At 37.2% G+C, this 25,791-nt stretch overlaps 3 protein-coding genes across 6 annotated transcripts in view; 1 reads left to right on the top strand and 2 right to left on the bottom strand.

Annotated features, from left to right (window-relative positions):
* Positions 1 to 1,227: 1,227 nt before the first annotated feature.
* On the bottom strand, positions 1,228 to 7,640 carry qrsl1 (glutaminyl-tRNA amidotransferase subunit QRSL1). The gene is made up of 11 exons (XM_058748680.1): positions 7,509 to 7,640; positions 7,035 to 7,194; positions 6,801 to 6,899; positions 6,608 to 6,704; positions 6,181 to 6,342; positions 5,650 to 5,825; positions 5,448 to 5,560; positions 3,592 to 3,784; positions 3,299 to 3,416; positions 2,625 to 2,830; positions 1,228 to 2,227 (listed from the first exon to the last, which is right to left on the bottom strand). The coding sequence occupies exons 1-11, from the start codon at positions 7,569 to 7,571 to the stop codon at positions 2,010 to 2,012; spliced, it is 1,605 nt and encodes a 534-aa protein (XP_058604663.1). The 5' UTR covers positions 7,572 to 7,640; the 3' UTR covers positions 1,228 to 2,009.
* Positions 7,641 to 7,674: 34 nt separating this feature from the next.
* Positions 7,675 to 24,490, top strand: rtn4ip1 (reticulon 4 interacting protein 1). 2 transcript variants are annotated; one of them, XM_058748681.1, is made up of 10 exons: positions 7,675 to 8,056; positions 9,206 to 9,283; positions 9,785 to 9,936; positions 10,059 to 10,127; positions 10,278 to 10,402; positions 10,984 to 11,032; positions 11,205 to 11,341; positions 11,428 to 11,611; positions 13,197 to 13,289; positions 23,414 to 24,490. In XM_058748681.1, the coding sequence occupies exons 1-10, from the start codon at positions 7,825 to 7,827 to the stop codon at positions 23,534 to 23,536; spliced, it is 1,242 nt and encodes a 413-aa protein (XP_058604664.1). In that variant the 5' UTR covers positions 7,675 to 7,824; the 3' UTR covers positions 23,537 to 24,490. The 2 variants fall into 2 exon arrangements, with proteins under 2 accessions (XP_058604664.1, XP_058604665.1); XM_058748682.1 differs by lacking the exon at positions 9,206 to 9,283.
* The window catches only part of crybg1a (crystallin beta-gamma domain containing 1a), a 40,909-nt gene continuing 38,831 nt past the window's right edge, over positions 23,714 to 25,791 (bottom strand). For all 3 annotated transcript variants that reach the window (XM_058748678.1, XM_058748677.1, XM_058748679.1), the window contains one exon: positions 23,714 to 25,218. In XM_058748678.1, coding sequence (XP_058604661.1) covers positions 25,130 to 25,218 — 89 coding nt within the window. In that variant the 3' untranslated portion in view covers positions 23,714 to 25,129. The remainder of the gene's footprint in view (positions 25,219 to 25,791) is intronic.

Raw genomic sequence — 25,791 nt, 5'->3', positions numbered from 1 at the left:
GTGCTGTACATGTCTTGGACCACTGTGTGTCTTGTGGCCTGTCGTGAAGTCTGCATTTGACTGTGATTTCATTAGCACCTACAGTTGTGTTCAAAATAATAGCAGTCCAACATCACTAGCCAGAGATCAATTACTGTTTTTGGTAGAAATTATATTTCTACATGGCAAATATTTTACTAGTAGGTGTGGTAGAGTAATAGAAAACCAACAGACCCAACAGTCATGACATGCATGCTGTTGATTCTGTGTAATTGAATCATTAATTGAAAAGGGCGTGCTCAAAATAATAGCAGTGTGGAGTTTAATTAGAGAGGTAAATCATTCTGTAAAAAAACTGGTGTCAAACAAGTGGCCCTTATTTAAGGACGAAGGCAGCAAATGTTGTACTGTGCATCTGAGTAAAATGGGTCGTTCCAGACATTGTTCAAAAGAATAGCACACTTTGATTAATATGTTGATTAGAGAGGGGAAAACATAAAGAAGTGCAGAAAATGATAGGCTGAAGACAGTGAAGCATGGTGGCGCAAGCATCATGATAAGGGGATGTTTCTCATACTACCGAGTTGGGCCTATTTATCGCATTCCAGGGATCATGGATCAGTTTGAGTACATTAAAATACTTAAAGAGGTTATGTTGCCTTATGCCGAAGAGGAAATGCCCTTGAAATGGGTGTTTCAACAAGACAACAACCCCAAACACACCAGTAAGTGAGCAGCATCTTGGTTCCAGACCAACAAGATCAACGTTTAGTCATTCACAAGAAAGCTAAATCTTCAAGCATTTTTCTGTTTATACAGTAAATTTGACTTCATAAAGAAAAATGCAGACACTGCCTAATATTCCTTTTTCTTCACTTTCTGTAAAGTAATAACAAATTCTTCATGTTTTGATTTAGAATAGAATGTGCAATGTTCCCAATGCATTTGTGTGTATTAAAGTAAAAGTTATTATAAGGATTTTGAGCTTTACTCACTTTTTTAAACATACTGCTATTATTTTGAACACAACTGTATGTCTTTCTCTCTAGGCCGATGAGAACAGTTTGAACAGTTACTTCACAAGAGGCAGCAGCCAGAAATGGCAGATCAACAAAATATTAAGCAGCACAACTGTTTTTAACTTTGATATTACAATGATTTATTAATGATCATGTGACACTGAAGACTGGAGTAATTATGCTGATAATTCAGATATGCCATCACAAAAAAAACTAAATCTTATGAATCGCAACCTGACTTTTGATGGAAATACACCAGCTCCCTTTATTCAGTTAATAACCTTAGCCATAAAAAAGAACTGAGACATGTACATTCTGTACATATGTGAAGCTCATATCTGGAAAAAAAAGGCTATTGTCATTCGTTAGAAACAGGATGTGTGCACTTTCAAAGCGTGGTTAAACTGTGTACCACAAACGCGGTTTGCTGCTTTGGTTGCCATGCAAACTGTGCAAACTGTGCAAACTGTGGATTCAGTATTGTTCTTCTGGAAAACTACAACCATTCTCTCAGACAACAAGCTACTTGACTGTATACGTGATGATTATTTTACCTTCACTCAAGTTTTCCCTCCCTGAATTATTTTCTAAAATATCTTCATCTACAGTGAACGGTTTACAGGTCATTTTTAAGATCACAGTTCATGGCACAATGCCATGTTTAATGTTTTAAAATAATTATATATACTTGATTTATTAAAACCTGAATTGCCAATTACGCTTTATTGTCCTCACAATGTTTACAAATAAAATGACTGTTACTGTTTCTTGTCTTTTTTAAATATTATTACTAGCCAGTTTAACTCCACTTACATCAATGCTGCAGAGTAAATATAAGTTGATGAATCATACAGACCACAGTCCAAAATAGAGAGAGAGTCATGTAGATTCAGGGTGCACTTATACAGCATTCATACTTATATTCTCACTTCTCATGAACCTAGACACCAAATTTAACCCTCATAGGTTTCATTTCCTCTGAACTCCAACCAATGAGTCTTTGCATTCTGGTTATGAACCTATCGTATGTGTCCTTTCTCTGACTGATAGGTCCAACTCCCTCTCATTTGAGTCTCCATGCAAATGGATCATTGGAAAGTTGACTTGTTGTTCCATCCAGTGGGCTACTGTCAACAACTTCCAGTCCTGTAGTGTCTGACCAATCAGCTGCAGGCTGATGGGAAGACCTCGGTGTGAGAGGGCTGTTGGTACCGTGACAGCAGGCAAACCTGTGGAGGAAAAAAAAGAGTAGAAGATCATGTAGGATTTATTTTGGTTTAGAAAAGATAAGAAAAAGATGAATGAACTTTGGTTTTGTTGGTTGGGTCATTGATCCATTAAAGCTCAATTGTAAATTTGTTTATGCTGCTTTAGGAAAAAACCCTGCTGTACTCAAAGGGTCACATTTAGCTGGAGGCCACATGCCCTTCTTGGTTGTTGTTGCCACGCAAAACTCCCTGACTGACCTCAGTAAGGTAAATTCGTCTGTCAAATCAGGTGATACAAATCACATTTGCACAGGTAAACCAGTTAAGCCCTCAAGGTCATGCAAAGGATGCAACTCTATGGAACCTTCTTGGAATTAAGCGGAGTCATTTCTCTTTCAAATCCACTTCCTGTGCATACCTGCCATGTTGACAGGTTGGGTGAAAACATCCTCCTGAGCACTGCGTGTTCGGTTGTCTTCCTGTATGAAGTCACAGTAGCGTGCTGCATCGCTCAATGTTGTGGGTGTCAGGAGAACATCTATGCCAGAGCGGAACACGTTTTTAAAATCTTCAGCGATAAGACGCCGCATCTGTTGAGCTTTCACAAAGTAACGCTCATAGTTCCTGAGAAGAAAGGGAGTGAAATGCTGTTATCTGTAACACCTCTATGAGAGTAAAACCAAGACAGCTGCAAAAACACCAAAAAAAAATCTTTGTAAACTGAAAATAACACGAAGATGTCATGGTACAATTTTGGAAGTGCTACTTGTTTTTAGTAAAGTAAAGTAAAGTAAAATAAAATAAAATACAGTGCAACCTTACAGCATTGGCTTCAAATTTTCAGATTTCTGAAATCACTGTGTAATTGATTGATATTTCTTTTTGGCAGACAATTTCTAATCCAAATTATTTGAACAAAGAGCATGTCACATGTTACAATAACAATAAAAATTTTTTTTTATGTTTTTGAAACAAGTCTCTTATCCTCACTTTAAAGATGAATGTGTGCGAGAGATGCGATAAAAACTACGAATAAAGTACACATTTTAAACGGATCTGAGACAATGGTGGTTCTCTTTTTGAGGCTCTCACGATTGCAGAAGGAAGTAGTTTCCGGAGAGGATTCTTCGGCGAACCACATTGTTGAAGCCTTCATGTCGCGTGGTGGCGTACATGGCATCTGTGGAACTGTCGACTTTACTACGATGGCCTGAGGAGAAAAAAGGGACATTTTCAGAAACACAGCACTGTTCAAAACTCAAATGGAGATTTTTACATTTTATTTTGTAGTTGTAGCTTTAAAATAACACCTACATTTGAAATCCATCGTGTTTGCATGCATGTGCATCATGTGACAGTTTTAGACACGTTTAAGCTTTACGCACCATATTCAAGCCCATCGAAACGTGCCATGTTGGATGCAACCTCACAGCAACACAGGACGTGGTAACAGACGATGGAGTGCTGTGTGTGTGGCAGAGATACTTCTTGTACCCGTGCCCCTGCCTGCTCAAACATGGCTGCGACTCGACTCCACTGGGCCAGAGTGTCTTTAGACAGGCCCGGGGCGTGATATTCCTAAAATCATAGAAACTCTATTACAGTATCATATAAACATAGGTTAATCTTACAATAGCTATGTTTCCATCCAAAGATTTGAATTGAAGTTATGCGCAAAACTGGAATATCGCATAAAACAATTGCGAATAAAGCACCGTTTCCATCCAAAAAAATCTAAGAGAACAAAATTGTCACTTCCTGGTAAACTGGCACTAACTATTACTAAGAAAACTAGGAGAAGCCAATGAATATAATAATTTTCATATATGATCAATTACAGAGTGAGCAGACGAAACGCAATAAATGCGGTCATTGCTTTCAGAGGCAGATGCCTGCTGTTTGGTTACACAGTTCAGTTGTGTAAGACAATTATACAGAAATACTTTGACCACAGACTTTGCTCAGCCATTTCAGAATTACCATAACAACATCTAGATGCTGTGAACGAGATCAGTCCGCTGGTTAGTCAAGTTATCCCACTTTTCCAATGCGCATGGAGGAATTTATTCGGTAAACGTGTTTCCATCGTAGATATGTGCATTTTTTCTTATCGGATAAAAAGTTTATCCTACTTAAACGTGCGCATAAGTTTTTTAAGCACATTTTTTTAATTTATGCGCATCTTGGAATTTCCATCCAGTGTTTTTTTAATGCGATATTGAAAACCCACCCAAAACCAGAAAAAAAGAAGTCTATTTTTATGACATTATTATTTTGTCATCACATTACTGTGCCCTAGATTCTCCTTACTGTAAAAAGAAATAAATAAAAAAAACAGTATACAATAATGTCAATTTCATTATTATATTATAGTAATCCTGCCTGAATTCAATGATTTGTTTTAAATATGAAGCAGCATGAATTAAATTGAAGTGAAATAATTATTAGCATGATATATATGGAAGATTTAAGAGATGTAATTTAAGCATTTTTTTCACATTATAGTAACAAGAATTATAAGCTTTCAAATTATAACATGCTACTAAGGCATAAAAAAAGGCTTAACTTTCTTCATGAAAAAAATATTTAAACACTTATTATTATATAATCAATATAATCATAAATATTAATATTTATTACTTAAATAATAGTAGTATATTTATGTTTAATGCCATGTCAGCAAAAACAATTCCAAAAATACAAGTATAACAAATACAACAAAAACCAGCAAACAAACAAACGCAAGTTATATTACACAAGATTTCTGACATTAACATTTGATAAAAATTCGAAAACGTTTTCTGGCAAAATTATACTGAATAACTCTTTAAGTGAGTTTTCTACATGCATTAAAAGCGGGACAGTCCAATAAAATATGTTTGACATAAAGGGGAATCTTGCTGAACATGCATTGAGCAGGGTCTTCATCTTTCAGTCTTCTGGTAAATACCACTTGATCAAATCTAGTTTTAAATGAGTTTAAAAATCTGTTTGAAATTTCAGGAAGGATTTCATGTAATTTATTATTTGTACATTTATCCCACTCTTCTTGCCACTTATTTAATATATAACGATTATTAATTAAATAATGGATGCATTTTAGGTCAATATTTCATTTCAGTAATTGTTATATTTTTATATGAACCTAAAATTTGAATCTTTGTGTTACCAGCCTAGACCCTTCTGCTGTTAACCACACTAAGCTGCTGTCACCCTGTGGATGGATTGAACGCAGCTGTACCTTTGGTATGCCGACACATATGTCTCTAATGTCAAAGTGTTCAGGAAGGCTGGGTGGGGTGCTGGGTGCCTGGACAGTTGTTGAGTCTCTCTCATCTCGGCCCTGCAGAATCCCTAAAAAACAGAATCAATCAAATACATAAAGTACAGATTTAAATCAGTGACCCTCATATATTAATCTCACACTCAGGCAGATCGCATACTCAAGACAGTGGCAGCATCATGGACACTCCTGGTCATGATTCCTGGCACATCCATTGAGTTGACCAGAGGGATGAGTCCGTGACGAGAGAGCAGGCCGTAAGTGGGTTTCAGAGCCACGACCCCACAGAGAGAACCAGGGTTTCGTGTAGAGCCTCCTGTATCAGATCCCAAGGCTCTAAGAGAAAAGACACGTGGAGCAGATTAGATATGTAATATATACAAATATTATCTGAAGCCTCACATAATAATGTGTTTTTTACACACACAACTCACAGTGTGTACACGAACACCTCAAATGCAAAGTACTACATTAGTAAATAATTACATTTTGCTCAATTAGCCACCAATAAAAGGGCATAAGGAGCAAAATTAGAAATGTTGAATTATATTGAATTATATATGTTATTTCAGATATAAAGAGAACTATTCCTTTCCCTCACATATATGAACATGCTTGTATTGAAGCAAAAGTTCAAGCTATATTGACTATTAAATGTAGCTTGCGTGACTTTATAGAGTTTTACACTTACAGGAAGCTGCTGAGAGACGCCACTGCTGCAGCACTACCTCCTGAACTTCCTCCTGTGATTGCCCAGTCAGAATCTGGATCTTCTGTGCTCTGCTCACGGTATAGGCTTGTGTAGCTCCATGGGTTACGAACTGGACCAAACACCCCATCTGTACTTCCAGCTCTTAAGAAAGACAAGAGTCGCTCAGATGTGCACCATACATAATCTATTGGTCTTTACAAATGATTTGCACTACAGTTCAAATGTTTGGGGTTGGTAAGTTTTACAATCATTTTAAAGAAGTCTCTAAAGTTCAAAGAACAGCATTTATTTTTATACATGTTTTAATCATTATAAATTCCTTTACAGCCACTTTTGATCATCCTTGCTGAGTAAAAGCATTAACTACTGTTACAAACCCCAAACTTTAAAAAAGTGTGAGTGTTACCCCATTGCAAACTCATCCAAATTAGTTTTCCCAACATGAACTGCTCCTTGATCCAACAGCTTCTGCACAACTGTAGCATTGAATGGAGGAACATAACCTACAAATCCAAACAGACAAAATATGATATTTAAAATCATCCGTGAAACGTAAAGTTTTCTATGCTTCAGTTTTGCATTAATGCACTTTAGCTGACCTTTAAGCATGTTTGAAGCACAAGTCGTCTCAATGTTTTCCGTGCAGAAGTTGTCTTTCACAGAGAAAGGAATGCCATCCAGGGGACCAAGAGGTTTACCTTACAAGAAAATACATGGAGCACATGAAAATTGTTATTCAGCCATGAAAGATTTATACACTTTATGAGACAGACAGACAGACAGACAGACAGACAGACACACACACACACACACACACACACACACACACACACCTGTGCGGAGCCTGTTGTCTGCTCTCTGTGCTTGCTCCATAGCTGTCTCCTCTGTGATGGTGATAAATGCATTCAGGTAACGTGTCCTTTGTATTTGGTTGATGCATTTTCTGCAGAGCTCCGTGGCAGACACCCTCCCATCCCTCAGTGCCTGGGACACCTGCAGTAGGCAGAGGACATTTGACTTTTTTAAACATTTAGTGTTTTGTAGCTTTAGAAGGTAGCTATATAAAAGCCATTTGTACATATTAATCTATAATAAAAAAATATATCATTACAAAAACAGCTTAAAACTTTTAGACTGGCTTTACTGGTCCCCCAGCCTTGTCAGACTGGTTTATTAGCTCAATTAAAAGGAAGTTTTGAACATTATGTAACAGCGTGCCAAAAAACAGTGCGGTGAATGTTCAAAAAGTTAAATTTTTGGTTACGAGTAATCTGTTTAGTTAAATTAAGGTTAAAATAAAGACAGACCTCTCTAATGGACAGGCCGAGCATCGCTGCCGCCGGACGAGACGCCGCACTGGAGGCTGACATGACACTTCCCGTTGACCTCGCTGACGTCCCATCATCTCTGCTTTCTGATTGGTCAATCAAAGGGTGCTGCTGCATGTGATTGGTTCATTTTGTCGTGTGAAAGTTCACCGGTTTGTTTTGACTTTTCAGGACACGAGCGTTTTCGCTGAACTTGAGAGTGTTATAAAGCAGTTATAGGTTTTATTTATAACTAATGACACCGTAAGAGAGACTGTCAGGAGGAGAGCTTTGGATTGTTTTAGACTGATCAATCATGCTTATGTGTAGACGGTGGTTGGTGTGCTCGCTGAGGGGTCAGTATAGGAGCTTGAGTTTCTCAGCCTCCCGCAGGAGTGTTATGCCCGCATGGGTCATCGACAAATACGGGAAGAACGAGGTGTTGAGATTCACCAAGAACGCAGCGCTTCCGATCATCCACTATCCCAATGAAGTGATCGTGAAGGTGCACGCTGCGGCTTTAAACCCCATCGACATCAGTATGAGGGGTATGTGACGGTGATTTCACCGTATTTATATGTGCAGTTTCTTTTTGTGGCATTAAAAAAGGAATGTATGAATCTTGCATGGTTCAAAAACGTTTCTTATGACAGTGAGTGGCATGGCCATATTTCATAAACAAATGTTTGAACGATGACATACAATCATAATTGTGAGTTGCCTAGTCATTATGAGCTGTCATTAGTGGTGCTTGCTAAAAATCAAAATTTTAAAATTGTATTATGTTATTTGTTTTTTTCTGTTTTGTTTTTACATCTGTTTAACATTATACAATATAATCATATATTTTCATATATTAATAGGCCAATCAAAACCAAGTTTTCCAGAAATCCCTAAACCTCGATGTTCCAAAACACCTTAGCAACGCCCTATTAACCACCAAGAACACCAGCATCTGCATAGCAACAAGCTTGTTGATGAGTTTTGCATGATCAAGCACTACTTGGGAAATGGTAAAACTGTAGATGCACAGATTTTCTAAACGTTAAGATGTAGTGTTTCAGAGGACATATGCAGGTGTAGGTTTTTTTTTCTTCAAACATTAAGAATCACTAAAAATCTGAATCTGTGTTCTTTACGAAACTGCCTTAAATGTACAGAATGAATTCATCCTCACCTTTGCATCAGTTTGCCTATATGCAAAGTCATGTAAAAACAAACCACTTTATTGTGTTATTGTGTAAGAATGAGTCACAAGGCATGTTGGGATCAGCCTAAATTGGCCTTTAACCCTAGAAGACCCAAATATAGAAAAAAATCTGTGAAAAAATTATTTCACCTTTTAAATGTTGTAGGAGGCCTCTAATACAGAAATATGTGTTTTTACCGGGCACATATCGGGCTCTTTGGGTTGCAGAATTTCAGTGATTTTACTCAATGTCTGAACATCTAAAGGTTCATTTGCTGGGTGAAATGCTTCTGTAACCCCCATTACAATAGTCTATATACAGTATGTATACACACTAATAATCACATAATAATGATAAAATAATTAAAAAAAAAAAAAGAAAAGAAAAACATTTATTATAAAAAAATATATATGTTCTGATTATATTTACAAAACCTGATGAACTGAATGAAAGCTCTAAAATATTCTTCATTACTTGACTTAAAAAATTTCTTCTCTTTTATCGCAGTCCATCTCAAAGTCACTGTTCTCATTTTGGACAGCATCGGTGATATATCATACACCTATGATGGGACGGTCTTTCTTGGTTGGTGGCATTCTGAAATGGAAAAAAAAAACAATGATTGAAATATCCAGGCTAAAAATATCAGTGCAGATTGATCCCAAACATACTTACACATATTAAAGAATTCACAGAATTCACACAATACTGTCTGATAGCTTATTGTGCCCTTTACTTATCATGCTAATAGCACTTGTGTTTCAAGAGATGATGTGTTGCAAGGGAAGTTCGCAGGTTGTGTGAGTTTATGGCCAGTAAAATCTAGCATCCAATAGCATTGCAAGGCTGAAGAATAGGACCCATTAGTTGTGTAAATGTGGTCTTAGAGAAAAAAAAAACACGAGCAGCTTTATTTTAGTCAAGCTAAAACTGATGTTGTAATATTACAACAGTGGGCCTTACAGGGGTAATTCCATAAATGCTTAAGAGAGATTTAATTTTAAAATGTACAGTAAATATATTAAAACATTTTTGGTGAGAGTGTATAGTACACGTAATGAAGTCTTTCTTTGATGTTCCTTGTAGGTGGTTATGGAGCAGCTACTATGGCCATGAAACGTGACCCACTGAACATAAACCAGTCAGGCAGTGAGTTTCCTCTAATCCTGGGGCGTGATGTATCCGGAGAGATCATGGAATGTGGGCTAGATGTGAACTACTTTAAAGAAGGAGATCAGGTGCCCTATTCAGATATCATATCATATATAATTGCAACTGTATCTATATAATGTACACTAATAACCCTAAACCACAAGTCGTCAGTTATTGAGGCCAGTGTCTGCTTGTTTTTCTCTGTCAGGTGTGGGCCGCTATCCCTCCGTGGAAGCAGGGCAGCCTGGCAGAGTTTGTGGTTCTCAGTGCCAATGAGGTAATATTCAGACTCATGTTTTATGTGATAAACAGATAAAAACATTTAACACATGGAGCATTCACATATATAGATTAAGAGCACAATACGACAGTTGTCCATAACGCAATTTCTATGTATAGAAGTTTAAAGTTTGTGTCTGTGATTCAGGTGTCACATAAGCCCAAATCACTGAGGCATGTTGAAGCAGCATCCATCCCGTATGTGGCAGCAACAGCCTGGTCTGCCATCGTCAACACTGGTGGCCTGAACAAAGACAACGGTTCTAAGAAACGGCAAGTACTAATTTGCAAGTATTTCAGTGCTTGTCTCATATTATCTATTGTTTCTGTTGAGTCGAGTCGAGTCTTAAGTTCATCCAGTTAAAGGGGTCATATCACATGGAATCAAATTTTTTTTTTTAAATAAAAAAAGACAATTTAAACCGCGCTGGCAAAAATATATTTTATGACCCCTATAAACTAAAAATACTTATTGTTGTTGTTGTTCCTCTCTGCATTTTATTGTCTTTTTCTGTCTCTTGTTTTATCTCCAGCCTCTGATTCCGTTAATTATGTCTTTGTAGTATTAACTGAATTAGCGTGTACCAAAATTAGATTAGGAATCTCAAAATAATTACAAAATAACATTAACTACCAGATTGAAGCATTTATTTTACAAATGTGCTACGTTATGTAGCAGATTCTTCTTGTTTAAAGACAATCGTACAATTATATGCAGGAAGTTCTGCTTTGCTTGCTACATAGTGATGTCAGCAACACTTGAACACAACAAGGATTATTGTAAATCATTCTTACTTTATTTTTTAGCGGTTAATTAAGACTGACTGTAATAGATCTATCCTGTCCTTATGCAGCGTTCTTATACTGGGAGGATCAGGAGGAGTGGGAACCTTAGCTATACAGGTGATAATAATGATAAAGTTTTGCATTTTCCATTTTGTGTAATCATTTTACAAAAGAGTCACATTACAAATGATCTCCTTAATGAGTAATAAAACACATAATCATCTGTGTGTGATACCCTTATAAGTGACATTTTGATAAAGTTTTAATGTAGGTTTTTGCTTCTCTGCAGATGGTAAAGGCCTGGGGTGCCCATGTGACTGTAACATGTTCCCAGAATGCCGAGCGTCTGGTGAGAGACCTGGGTGCTGATGATGTCGTGGACTACACTGCTGGACCGGTCGAAAAACAACTGCAGACATTACAAAAGTTCGTTTTTGGGCAACCAGTTTGTGACTTTTTTTGTTGAACTTGTGACATTGGATTGACATTGAGTTTATTTCTCTCTCTCTCAGGTTTGATTTGATTTTAGACAATATTGGGGGTGAAATTGAGAAATGGGCACTAGATCTTCTGAAACCCTGGAATGGCGCTAAATACATTACTCTAGTAACACCGTTCCTGCATAACACAGACCAACTGGGCCTCGCAGATGGAATGATGCAGTCTGGAGTCACCATAGGATGCAAAGTGCTGAAGGTAGGGACTTCCCTTCCATGTGCTGAGGAAGAAAAAGTGAGTTTCTTCTGCCACAGAGGCTGAAACCCCTCTTATTTTATGGTTTATTTATTTATAACCATGACCTTTCATAATAATGTATGTGTGGGTGAATTAGCAGCATGTATGAATCACTTAACTGTTTCTCTCAAAAAGTAAGTGAAGGAGTTCCTCCCACACTACAAACCAGTTTTTTCTTTACTGTCTGACCATCAGAAGCCAGACCTGAGAAGCGGTTGTAAATGGGGACGCAACTGAGTTTATATATATACAATACTGGTCAAAAGTTTGGGGATTTTTTTTATGCTCAGCAAGGCTGCATGTACACTCTCAGAAATAAAGGTACAAAAGCTGTCACTGGGGCGGTACCTTTTCAAAAGGTACACTTTTGTACCTATTAGGTTCAAATATGTACACTTTAAGTACTACTAATATGTACCTTTAATGTACCAAAATGGACCCTTTAGGTACAAATATGTACCAATTGAAAAGGCACCGCCCCAGTGACAGCTTTTGTACCTTTATTTCTGAGAGTGTATTTGATCAAAAGTACAGTAATACTGTGATATTTTATTACAAATTTCTACTTAAAAATATTTTAAAGTGTAATTTATTCCTGTGATGGCAAAGCTAAAATTTCAGAAGCCATTACTGAAGTTGTTAGTGTTACGTGAGCCTTCAGAAATTATTTTAATATGCTCAAGAAACATTTCTTATAATTATCAATGTTGAAAACAGTTGTGCTGCTTAATATTTTTTGTGGAAACTGTGACAATTTTTATAAGTACGTTTTGATTAATAGAAAGCTAAAAAGAACAGCATTTGTTTAAAATGATTTTTTTCTTGTAAATGTCTTTACTGTTTCTTTTGATCAATTTAATGCACCCCTGCTGAATAAAAGTATTCTTTAAAAAAATCGAGCTGATCCTAAACTTACTAACCCCTCTTTGTAGATTTTTTTTTTTTTTGTGGTTTCTCAGAGTACTCTTCTTGGCATTTGTTGCTGTTTTTGCAGGAAATCCACACTGGTCCCTTTTTTCCGACATAATCAGAATTCATAGTAGCCTATTACAATACAAACGTGTATGTTTTGCACATGTATTTATGACGAAAATTCTTCTATTTTGTTAAATATCTAGCAAAATCCTGAAACTTTCCACATTTGAATTAGATTATAAGTCCCAGGTTCCTTTTTAACACGTATTCACAGTTACTCTCATGGGACACACTTTGACATAAAGTCATGAGCAGTGATCTCACTGCAGCTGCTGATGACCCAGTAAATGGCTAAACATTTCATGATCAAACACTTTCTTTTCACAGCCATGACCCACCTTTTTCACAGCTTTACACCACCCTGTCCTGTGGCATATAGGGACAGAATAAATGATTTAATGAATGTATATACTGATCCAGAATGGATGAAGGTAGAATGAAAGAAATGAAATGAAGAAGGGTCGGGAACCTAAACCTGATCACCTGACACCGTTTCACTCTTTTGTGGAGTTGGAGATGTGGAGGTAGAAGGTTGTTCAGTGCTAACTCTCTCTCTCTCTCTCGTTCTCAGCACCTCAGGAAAGGAGTTCACTACCGATGGGGTTTCTTTGCTCCGAGCGGCCCTACGCTGGATGAGATTAGCGAAATGGTTGATGCTGGAAAGGTACAGCAGCCTGAGTTTGTCTGATGTGTGTGTGAGACTCTTTTTCTTCCTGTCTCTTTAATTAGTTCTCTTAACTGTCAGCTTATATATGTACGATTCTCAGTTTTGGCACTTTGGGTTGTTCACACTGACAGTGATTTACATCAGTCATAACTCAACTAAACAGATAAATCAATAAATCACATCTACTTTCCCCAGCATAATAAAAATTCTCAAAGGAAAAAAACGATTGCTTATCAAAACAGATTGACATCTTATCTTTACCAGCAATACAATATATATATGATCACATTTGCACATTTACTTGCGGCTCTGCGTCTTGTGCTGTTTCTTTGAATGCAGAAGCGCGACAGAACAGTCATTATCACCTTGTGTTATGACAGCTTGTCTGTTTCATGGTGCACTGAAAAAAACAAGGTTAAATTTACTTAATTTTTATTTTGCAAGTTTTTGCACGCATATTTTTTAAGTAAAATGTAAATACGGAATTAAGTAAAATCTACTTAACTAAGTTATCTAAAATTAGCAAAGGAAATAAGTCAATTGAACGTGGCCAGTTAGAGTTTGGTGAGTAATTTCTACTTAATTATTTTAAGTTTACCCTGCAATACTCAAGTACATTTCACTCAGTCATGGTTTGTAAACTTTACTCAAAAAACATAGCACTGAAAAAAAAAATGCCTATAAAGCAGTAGACAGCTCGTTATTCATTTTAAGGTAATATGTTGACTCAATACAGTCCCTCCAGGATTTCACTTTTTTTGTGTGATTTTTGCGATCAAAATGACTGATTTTGTGGTGGTAATTTCCATAAATTTGTGACAAATTTGCGATTTTTTTTTTTTTTTTTTTAAATTATGATATCACATTTACCAGATTAACTCAAGTGAAGTCACCTTTATTTATATAGTGCTTTTAACAATACAGATTGTGTCAAAGCAGCTTTACAGTATCAAATAGGAAAATAGTGTGTCGGTAGTGCAGAAGGACAATAGTAAACACTCAATTTTCAGTTGAAGGTATTTCATTACTGAATTCAGTGATGTCATCATCCAGCTCAGTACAGTTCTAATAGTATTTGTGCAATCATGTAGACGATATCGCTGGAAATTAAGTGTCCCCATAGGGCTGCACGATTAATCGCATGCGATTTTGAACCAGCTGGAGTTTATTAAACGTGCAGATTATGTATTGTGTTAGATGCACAATATTCACAAATAACAAACAAAATGCATAAAGCTGGTTTATTTTGGTCTCTTAGTCAATTCTGAAACATTTTAACTTTTAAAACAACCTTAGGACCCTTTTTCCACCTTACCTATGTGAACATTAACAAATAAGTATTGTAGCTGTACATACTGCTTGTAAATCCAATTCATACATTTGGTATGGTCTCTTAATAAATTCTGATATATTGATATATTATATATTGATATATAAAAAATAGAAAGGGAAAAAATTAAATAATTAAACAACACTGCATCGTCAGCGTTGGTATTGTATCAGACTTTACTGATCAGTGTGCACTTAATGCACTTAACATTATATGAAATTCAAGTTCAAATGGAGTTAACAAAGTTTTTGACCAGCGAATGACGGAGATGGAGTGTCATTAGAACGGCTGTAACTGTTATCTGAGGCAGTAAGTGCGTCGCAACATATGCTTTCATCAACTTTTACAGGTTATATGACCTTTATTGTAGCTACAGTGAGGAAAATAAGTATTTGAACACCCTGCTATTTTGCAAGTTCTCCCACTTAGAAATCATGGAGGGGTCTGAAATTGTCATCGTAGGTGCATGTCCACTGTGAGAGACATAATCTAAAAAAAAAAATCCAGAAATCACAATGTATGATTTTTTAACTATTTATTTGTATGATACAGCTGCAAATAAGTATTTGAACACCTGAGAAAATCAATGTTAATATTTGGTACAGTAGCCTTTGTTTGCAATTACAGAGGTCAAACGTTTCCTGTAGTTTTTCACCAGGTTTGCACACACTGCAGGAGGATTTTGGCTCACTCCTCCACACAGATCTTCTCTAGATCAGTCAGGTTTCTGGCCTGTCGCTGAGAAACACGGAGTTTGAGCTCCCTCAAAGATTCTCTATTGGGTTTAGGTCTGGAGACTGGCTAGGCCACGCCAGAACCTTGATATGCTTCTTACAGAGCCACTCCTTGGTTATCCTGGCTGTGTGCTTGGTCATTGTCATGTTGGAAGACCCAGCCTCGACCCATCTTCAATGCTCTAACTGAGGGAAGGAGGTTGTTCCCCAAAATCTCGCAATACATGGCCCCGGTCATCCTCTCCTTAATACAGTGCAGTCGCCCTGTCCCATGTGCAGAAAAACACCCCAAAGCATGATGCTACCACCCCATGCTTCACAGTAGGGATGGTGTTCTTGGATGGTACTCATCATTCTTCTTCCTCCAAACACGTTTAGTGGAATTATGACCAAAAGTTCTATTTTGGTCTCATCTGACCACATGACTTTCTCCCATGACTCCTCTGGATCATCCAAATGGTCATTGGCAAACTTAAGTCGGGCCTGGACATGTGCTGGTTTAAGCAGGGGAACCTTCCGTGCCACGCATGATTTCAAACCATGACGTCTTAGTGTATTACCAACAGTAACCTTGGAAACGGTGGTCCCAGCTCTTTTCAGGTCATTGACCAGCTCCTCCCGTGTAGTTCTGGGCTGATTTCTCACCTTTCTTAGGATCATTGAGACCCCACGAGGTGAGATCTTGCATGGAGCCCCAGTCCGAGGGAGATTGACAGTCATGTTTAGCTTCTTCCATTTTCTAATGATTGCTCCAACAGTGGACCTTTTTCACCAAGCTGCTTGGCAATTTCCCGTAGCCCTTTCCAGCCTTGTGGAGGTGTACAATTTTGTCTCTAGTGTCTTTGGACAGCTCTTTGGTCTTGGCCATGTTAGTAGTTGGATTCTTACTGATTGTATGGGGTGGACAGGTGTCTTTATGCAGCTAACGACCTCAAACAGGTGCATCTAATTTAGGATAATAAATGGAGTGGAGGTGGACATTTTAAAGGCAGACTAACAGGTCTTTGAGGGTCAGAATTCTAGCTGATGGACAGGTGTTCAAATACTTATTTGCAGCTGTATCATACAAATAAATAGTTAAAAAAATCATACATTGTGATTTCTGGATTTTTTTTTTTAGATTATGTCTCTCACAGTGGACATGTACCTACGATGACAATTTCAGACCCCTCCATGATTTCTAAGTGGGAGAACTTGCAAAGCAGGGTGTTCAAATACTTATTTTCCTCACTGTATATGGGCGCTTAGTTTTTCTTGTTGTTTAATACACTTGGTCAAAATCTCAAATTAAGCGCTTATGCACAGGATATTTAAAACGTACATTATATATTGGCTAGACTGCAAATAACCTACTTCTCCGCTCTTCAAGCACACAAAAACATAGCCTTTACAGACGTAGTGTTTGAGTAAAGAAAACGCTGTACTATTCAAATATCAGTTATTTATTTACCCTTTCATTGCGAAAAAGCCGAGATCTGTCTCCTCCAGGCTGTGCGCGGCGTGTCAATCTGAATGGAGGCGGGTGAAGTTACGAGGTTTCGCTGAGAGCTTGATGATCCAATGGCGTTATGAAGTTTTACACGTGAACAACATCTGAATCCACGTAACGTAAAATAATTAAGTTAGATGATTATAATTTTATGTTATGTGAGGTCTTTTATTTATTTTTTTGCGATTATTTTGCGGTTAATTTACAAAAAATGCGACATTTTGCTTATTTTGCATTGTATTCAGCGATCGCGGAATCGCGAAAAACTGGAGGGACTGTCAATATAGTTATTAACCAAATGAACACAGAGACCTGATTACTTGGCACAATCAGTGAATAGTGTTTGCGTATGAATGGGTCATTTTGAGTAAAAAATTAACTCCAGATGTCACAAAACAGCAAGTTACTTAAAGGGGTGGTTTATTGCAATTTCACTTTTTTAACGTTAGTTAGTGTGTAATGTTGCTGTTTGAGCATAAACAACATCTGCAAAGTTGCAGCGCTGAAAGTTCAATGCAAACAGAGATATCGTCTTTTAAAATTCTGGAAGTTTAATGCCTACAAAAACGGCTGGTAAGGGACTACAACGAACTACTTCACGGGTCTGATACGTCACTGACCCAGATAAACCCCGCCCTCGGGAACATGTGCTGCTTTAGAGAAGAGGAAGAGAAAACTAGGGGTGCACGTAAAAATGTATTCATATATGAATCGCGATTCTGTCTTCTAACAATTCTAATGGATTCACAAGTTTCAAAATTAATGTTCTAAAACAGCGGTTCTCAATCCTGTTCCTCTTGTCGCCCTGCTCTGCTCTCTCTCTCTCTCTCTCTCATTCAGATTGTCAGATCAGCTCCATTTTCACATAGCAATGAGAAGCATTATACATGGACGCGTGTGCGGTTGCCGTACTGTATTAAAGCTTTAATCAGAATAAAATGATATTATATTAAAAGCTAATATAAGTAGTAGCATAATAACAGCGTATCTAAACGTATGAGACAACAAACAAACAAACATACCATTAAGAGCCGTGCTTGCACAGGTTTTGCGCGATCCTCTTCACTAATATCCTCTGCGTCTCAAGACGTTTCTATATTGTTATAAATCATTGTTTACAATACAACTGGAGCACATGCCGCTGAGCTGAGGGGCGGGACATTTAGACGCACGCTCGGCGGTTTAGTGAATCACAACACACTGAGCCAGCTAACCAATCAGAGCCCATCACGTATTTCTGAGGGAGGGGCTTCATAAAAACAGGAAGTAATCGAGGCGTTTGTCAGAGAAGGGACAGAGCGGTGTGGAATAAAGGTAAACTAGATAGTAAAGTTTGGATACAAACTTTAAGTTGGCTTGAAAAAGCCTAGCCAGAAAGTTTGTAAAAGTTGTAAAAGCTTGAAGTTTGAAATAGTTTGAAATACGTAAAATAGTTTTAAAGATTAAAGTTAGAAATTTTTTTTTAAAGGCAATACAGTCTATCAGAAGAACAGATCGCTGGGGTACCTGTGGTAGTTGTTAGGGTGTTACTATGTGGTTGCTAGGGTACTTGGGGTGGTTGCTAAGGTGTTGCTATGCGGTTGCTAAGGTACCCGGGGTGGTTGCTAAGGAGTTGCTATGTGGTTGCTAGGGTACTTGGGGTGGTTGTTAAGGTGTTGCTATGTGGTTGCTAAGGTACCCGGGGTGGTTGCTAGGGTGTTGCTATGTGGTTGCTAGGGTACCCGGGGTTGTTGCTAAGGTGTTGCTATGCGGTTGCTAGGGTACTTGGGGTGGTTGCTAGGGTGTTGCTATGTGCTTGCTAAGGTACCCGGGGTGGTTGCTAGGGTGTTGCTATGCGGTTGCTAAGGTACCCGGGGCGGTTGCTAGGGTGTTGCTATGCGGTTGCTATGGCACTCAGGGTGGTTTGCTAGGTGGTTGCTATGGTACTCGGGGTGGTTGCTAAGGTGTTACTAGCTTGTTGTTAGCATTATTAGCAAGTTACCAGCATGTCTCTAACATGATTAGCATGTTACTAGCATGTTGTTAGCATGATTAGCAAGTTACTAGTATGTTGCTAGCATGATTAGCAAATTACTAGCATGTTGTTAGCATGATTAGCATGTTACAGCAGGTATCTAACATGATGCTAGCATGTTTCTAGCATGATTGCAAGTTACTAACATGATTCTAGCATGATTAACATGTTCTTAGCATGATTAGCAAATTACTAGCATGTTGTTAGCATGATTAAGAAGTTACTAGCATGTTGTTAGCATGATTAAGAAGTTACTAGCATGTTGCTAGCATGTTTCTAGCATGATTAGCAAGTTACCAGCATGTCTCTAACATGATTAGCATGTTACTAGCATTATTCTAGCATGATTAAGAAGTTACTAACATGATTCTAGCATGATTAACATGTTCTTAGCATGATTAGCAAGTTACAGCAGGTATCTAGCATGATGCTAACATGTTTCTAGCATGATTAACATGTTCTTAGCATGATTAGCAAGTTACTAGCATGTTGTTAGCATGATTAGCAAATTACTAGCATGTTGCTAGCATGTTTCTAGCATGATTAACATGTTCTTAGCATGATTAAGAAGTTACTAGCATGTTGCTAGCATGATTAACATGTTACTAGCATGTTGCTAGCATGATTCTAGCATGATTAGCATGTTACAGCAGGTATCTAGCATGATGCTAACATGTTTCTAGCATGATTAACAAGTTAATAGCATGTTGCTAGCATGATTAGCAAGTTACTAGTATGTTGCTAGCATGATTAGCATGTTACTAGCATGTTGCTAGCATGTTTCTAGCATGATTAGCAAGTTACTAGCATGTTGCCAGCATATTTCTAGCATGATTAGCAAGTTACCAGCATGTCTCTAACATGATTAGCATGTTACTAGCATTATTCTAGCATGATTGCAAGTTACTAACATGATTCTAGCATGATTAACATGTTCTTAGCATGATTAGCAAGTTACAGCAGGTATCTAGCATGATGCTAGCATGTTTCTAGCATGATTAACAAGTTAATAGCATGTTGCTAGCATGATTCTAGCATGATTAGCAAGTTACTAGCATGTTGTTAGCATTATTAGCAAGTTACTAACATGATTCTAGCATGATTAACAAGTTAATAGCATGTTGCTAGCATGTTTCTAGCATGATTAGCATGTTACTAGCATTATTCTAGCATGATTAGCATGTTACTAGCATGTTGCTAGCATGTTTCTAGCATGATTAACATGTTACTAGCATGTTGCTAGCATGATTAGCAAGTTACTAGCATGTTGTTAGCATGATTAGCAAGTTACTAGCATGTTGCTAGCATGTTTCTAGCATGATTAGCATGTTACTAGCATGTCTCTAACATGATTAGCATGTTGCTAGCATGATTAGCAAATTACTAGCATGTTGTTAGCATGATTGCATGTTACTAGCAGGTTGTTAACATGATTAGCATGTTGCTAGCATGTTTCTAGCATGATTAACAAGTTAATAGCATGTTGCTAGCATGATTCTAGCATGATTAGCAAGTTACTAGTACGTTGCTAGCATGATTAGCATGTTACTAGCAGGTTGTTAGCATGATTAGCAAGTTACTAGCATGTTGCTAGCATGTTTCTAGCATGATTAGCAAAGTTACCATCATGTCTTTAACACGATTAGAATGTTACTAGCATTATTCTAGCATGATTAGCAAGTTACTAACATGATTCTAGCATGATTAACATGTTCTTAGCATGATTAGCAAGTTACAGCAGGTATCTAGCATGATGCTAACATGTTTCTAGCATGATTAACAAGTTAATAGCATGTTGCTAGCATGATTCTAGCATGATTAGCAAGTTACTTGCATGTTGTTAGCATGATTAGCAAGTTACTAGTGTGTTGCTATCATGATTAACATGTTACTAGCATGTTGCTAGCATGATTAGCATGTTACAGCAGGTATCTAGCATGATGCTAGCATATTTCTAGCATGATTAACAAGTTAATAGCATGTTGCTAGCATGATTAGCAAGTTACTAGTGCGTTGCTAGCATGATTAGCATGTTACTAGCAGGTTGTTAGCATGATTAAGAAGTTACTAGCATGTTGTTAGCATGATTAGCAGGTATCTAGCATGATTAGCAAAGTTACCATCATGTCTTTAACATGATTAGCATGTTACTAGCATTATTCTAGCATGATTAGCAGGTATCTAGCATGATGCTAGCATATTTCTAGCATGATTAACAAGTTAATAGCATGTTGCTAGCATGATTAGCAAGTTACTAGTATGTTGCTAGCATGATTAGCATGTTACTAGCAGGTTGTTAACATGATTAGCAAGTTACTAGCATGTTGCCAGCATATTTCTAGCATGATTAGCAAAGTTACCATCATGTCTTTAACATGATTAGCATGTTACTAGCATTATTCTAGCATGATTAGCAAGTTACTAACATGATTCTAGCATGATTAACATGTTCTTAGCATGATTAGCAAGTTACAGCAGGTATCTAGCATGATGCTAGCATGTTTCTAGCATGATTAACAAGTTAATAGCATGTTGCTAGCATGATTCTAGCATGATTAGCAAGTTACTAGCATGTTGTTAGCATTATTAGCAAGTTACTAACGTGTTGCTAGCATGATTATCAAGTTACTAGCATGATGTTACCATGTTTCAAGCATGATTCGCATGTTGCTAGCATGATTCTAGCATGTTTAGCATTTTACTAGCATGATTAGCAAGTTGCTAGCATGTTACCATGTTTCAAGCATGATTAGCGAGTTACTAGCGTGTTGTTAGCATGATTAGCAAGTTACTAGCATGATGTTAGCATGTTTCAAGCATGATTAGCATGTTGCTAGCATGATTAGATTAGAAATAGTATTAGATAGAGTGGAAGCTTATATGAGTTTGAATGGGTTAGAAATAGTACATAGAAGGGAAGCTTGATTGAGTCTAATGGGCTTCAGTGTGTTTACATTTGAATGTTTGTCAGTTGGAGCTTGCAAGGTCTTGGCTCATTTGAACATTCCGTCAATGTAAGTCTATGGGATTTTTCGCAGTTTTAATCCTCATTTTTAGGAAAACCGTAAGTCGGATCAGTCTGAAGAGATATAGCAACCCGAGTCAGACCAGTCTGAAGGTCTGGCCCGAGTTTGGTGGTTCTAGCTTGAAAGCTCTAGGAGGAGATACAATTTAAATTTTGGCTCAGAAGAATAATAATAAGTTTATATAGATCAGTAAGTTGGCTTTTACAAGCCAACTTAATTATATGAAAAATAATGCGTTTTTAAAAAAATGAAGCATGAACACATGTTAGACTGCACCCCATAAACACAATCAAGCCTAGAAAAAAAACAGTAAACCACCCCTTTAACTTAACAACAAAAGCAACCACAAAACAGTGTAATTGCATCTTGAAAACAGCAAAAAAAACAACAACCTTATTAATTAGTCATGGGAATAACGGGATCATGACGTTGATATTTACTTAAACAATATTTGTAAAAATAACAAACAATTCCAAGTAAAATATACTTATAAGTTCTAACTTTAAATTCTACAAGCTTAAATTGAGTTCTACTGTTGAATTTACTCTTCTTCTTTTTTCATTCTTGCCTGAACTTTGTTTTTCTGTCGTACTTCACCACAAAATTATTATCAGTGTGGGAACAACAATACGAAGAGTTGCTAACTTTATGATAGCCATCAGATGTTGCAAATAGCAGATAGATACACTAGACAAACACGTCATTGAAAGAGTAGCTGTGTGGTTTGCGAATTCAATATCGGACATTTCAGAAAAGCAAGAAACCATATGAAAAAGTTCAAAGTTAATATTTGATTTGAATATATCATTTATACTTTAATGTTAAACAGCATACAAGGGAGCTTTTCTGTATTGGTAAGCAGAGAAAAAATTTTATAGAACATTTACATATCAGTTAAAAATAAGGTAGTGAAACATTACAGCAGTGCAGCAGGCAGGAAATGTATCATCTTGTTTCCTTTAAAGCATGTGCTGTTATGCCTGCATGTCCTGTGTTTGCTAACCAGCCAACAAAAGACTGTTTTGAGAAGATGTTCACGATAATACAATGATAATAAAATGTTTAATATTTTATGACAATGTTTGGCCAGACTTCAGTTAACCCTGTTGGAAATCTAATCATGTATTCATTTGTATTCGTATTAGTGTTACTAACACTTCACATAATCCATTGATATTTGATAAGGAGTTGAAATATATCAGTTCACCAGGTCACGTTTCCTCAAAACACTGTAAACAGTACTTTTACCATGAAGGTGACATGAACTCATTACGGGTACAAAGTATAGCTTGGTTCTTGTGTGGGTCAAAGCAGCATCTTGTTTACCAGCTCAGAGTTTTAACCGCAACACCACACCACACCACCAGCTAACCTACTATACACCCACCACCTACTGCACTGCAAGTGCATATTAAAAGTTGATACTCGGTGGATTTGGATATTAACATGATACCAATGAGTCGTTATTACGTCCTCCCAGGACGCTGGATTTCAGTTCTAATATTTGTGTTCGGTTTTGTCGTTGTAGGTCCGTCCCGTGGTGGAGGAAATATTCTCATTTGCTCAAGTGCCCCAAGCCTTTCAAAAAGCAGAGCAGGGTCATGCTCGTGGCAAAACTGTGGTTTCCATCACTGAGGACCAAAAAGAGTAACTACGGCAAACAAAAACATATGCCGGGACTTTTTTGAAAGTGTATGTTAAATTAAAAACATTTATCTAATGGCAAGTGTCTTTATTTTGCATTACAAAATTAGCAGACATGTCCCATTCATTATTTGAAATGCATTACTGTAATATTCATAAACAAACTGAAAAGTCAAAACAAACAAACAGAATAAAAAAAGTTTTATTCTAAATGTAACAGTGTATTTTGGAAATATGGGCATGGACACACAAAAACTAAAACAGATTACTAACCACATCAGAAAATGTACACATACACACACACACACAAAAACAACTACCAAAAAATCTTTGTAAAAGAAAATGGAGAGAAAAGAGCAGAACAGCAGATCAAGGATCAGCTGCATTTCAAATGAATGTGAGTGTGTGAACAGTCAACTGATGCCAGATCAGCACAGCTAGGAGGAAGTGTTTCTAGAATGTTCTAACATGTGCAATAGTCCTTTTTAGACTTATTTTGCAGAATATTATGACATATTAAAAAAATACTTTGTACAGCAACTGTAAAATTGTAGGAGTCAACAAGTTCCCACATTTTGCTTTCAGCGAGTTTGAATGGCAGATGAATAGATGTTGCCTTACATTCAGTGAGGTCTATAATACCTGTATTTTTTCTCATTCATCTGAACAGCAGTTGCTCATCTGGTGCAGGAGCTCTTGGAAGTATGCAATTTAAAATGTGCAGTTTTTTCTCACGAGTGCTTAGTTCTGCAGCCAGGTTGCTTTGAGCCAATTATCTGAGACAATAACGTGATTAATTTACTCTGGAGCCGCAAGAAAATAATGTCTTGACTGCTGATTGGCTGAAGGCACAAGCCCTTTACTAGCAACCATCCTGAGATGTGACGTGAAAGGCTGCAGACAAAGAAAAAAGCCTATTTCAAGCTTTCAGGAGCCCTTAAGCTTTTAAGGCACCAGTAAACATCTATACTGAGTACTATTAGTATATGACTACATGAAATATCTATGATTTATATATTTTATGCAAAAAAATAATTTAGTCAGAATACACAGCTACTTATAAATGGAAGAAGGTGCTTTTTGCGCCTAAAAAGTGTAGTTATGACAGGCAAGGGGTAAACTGGGACATACTAACTAGACTAACCTTGACTCTTTGCTGACACAAAAAATGAACAAGGTTGTCTAAAGTGCAGCTAGATTCAAATTGTGATGCTAGTGCACCCCCCTTTGGTACTGTCAATGCATTGCAAGCAGGAAAGTACTTTGTGTTTCTGGGCCAATGCAGAGAGTAACAAGTACTAGCACAAAAGATGATGAAACTGTGGCAGGTCTCATTAAGGTCCTTGAAGTAGTCGATGGACTTCAGCTGAATGTCCAAAGATACATCACTCATGTAGACAACTGTAATCTAGATGGATGATTTCAAAAGATTTGGTCCCGCACACATTCTTATCAGAGAATAATGATCCCATAAGTGACAGAGACTCATCAGAGTCATTTATGGGGTATAGATTCCCATCATCGTGTCAGTGCACAAGAGCCTCAAATGATTTAGGGTTTCTGCTAAATAGCAGGCGTTACAGAAAGGCCTCTGATTTGACTAAAGGATTTCCACAGTCCATCTCTGGTTCGTTTTCTGCTCATCAAAGGCGTTGAGAATCACCTGGTTTTTATCATACTGTTGGCCACCTAGATGAAGAACAGATAAAGAAGGTCAAATTACTTTCGATTTCAACAGGCCATTTAAAAGTTTAGATTCAGACTTTTTTATAGAAATTAATACTTTTATTCAGTCAGGATGCAGTAAATTTATCAAAGGTGATAGAAGAGATATTTATGTTACAAAAGATTGCCATTTTAAATAAAAGCTGAACGTTCTAAAAAGACGAAGAAATGTTTCTTGCGCAACAAATCAGAAGGATCATGTGACACTGAGGACTGGAGTAATGGCTGCTGAAAATTCAGCTTTGCATCAAAGCTTTGATACAAATAGCATTTTAAAACATTTAAAAAAAAAAAAGAAAACGGTTACTTTAAATTGTAATAATCTTACACAATATTGCTGTTTCGTTGTATTTTTTATCAAATAAACGCAAATAAAGGTAGACAGACAAGGTGTAACACATTAAGTGGCCACTCGATGGCAACACATTACAGGTTCTGCTGTGCTGACTGACGTCAGCGTGGCGCTCAGTTACAGAAATTTGAACCACAAACTGAATTCTGACTCATTCTGAATTCAGACAAACAAAAGAAGCCATA

Source organism: Onychostoma macrolepis, chromosome 17 (genome assembly GCF_012432095.1).
Source record: "Onychostoma macrolepis isolate SWU-2019 chromosome 17, ASM1243209v1, whole genome shotgun sequence".
Lineage (NCBI taxonomy): Eukaryota > Metazoa > Chordata > Actinopteri > Cypriniformes > Cyprinidae > Onychostoma > Onychostoma macrolepis.
The sequence above is the reverse complement of the archived record's forward strand: the minus strand, read 5'-3'. Positions and strand labels throughout refer to the sequence as shown.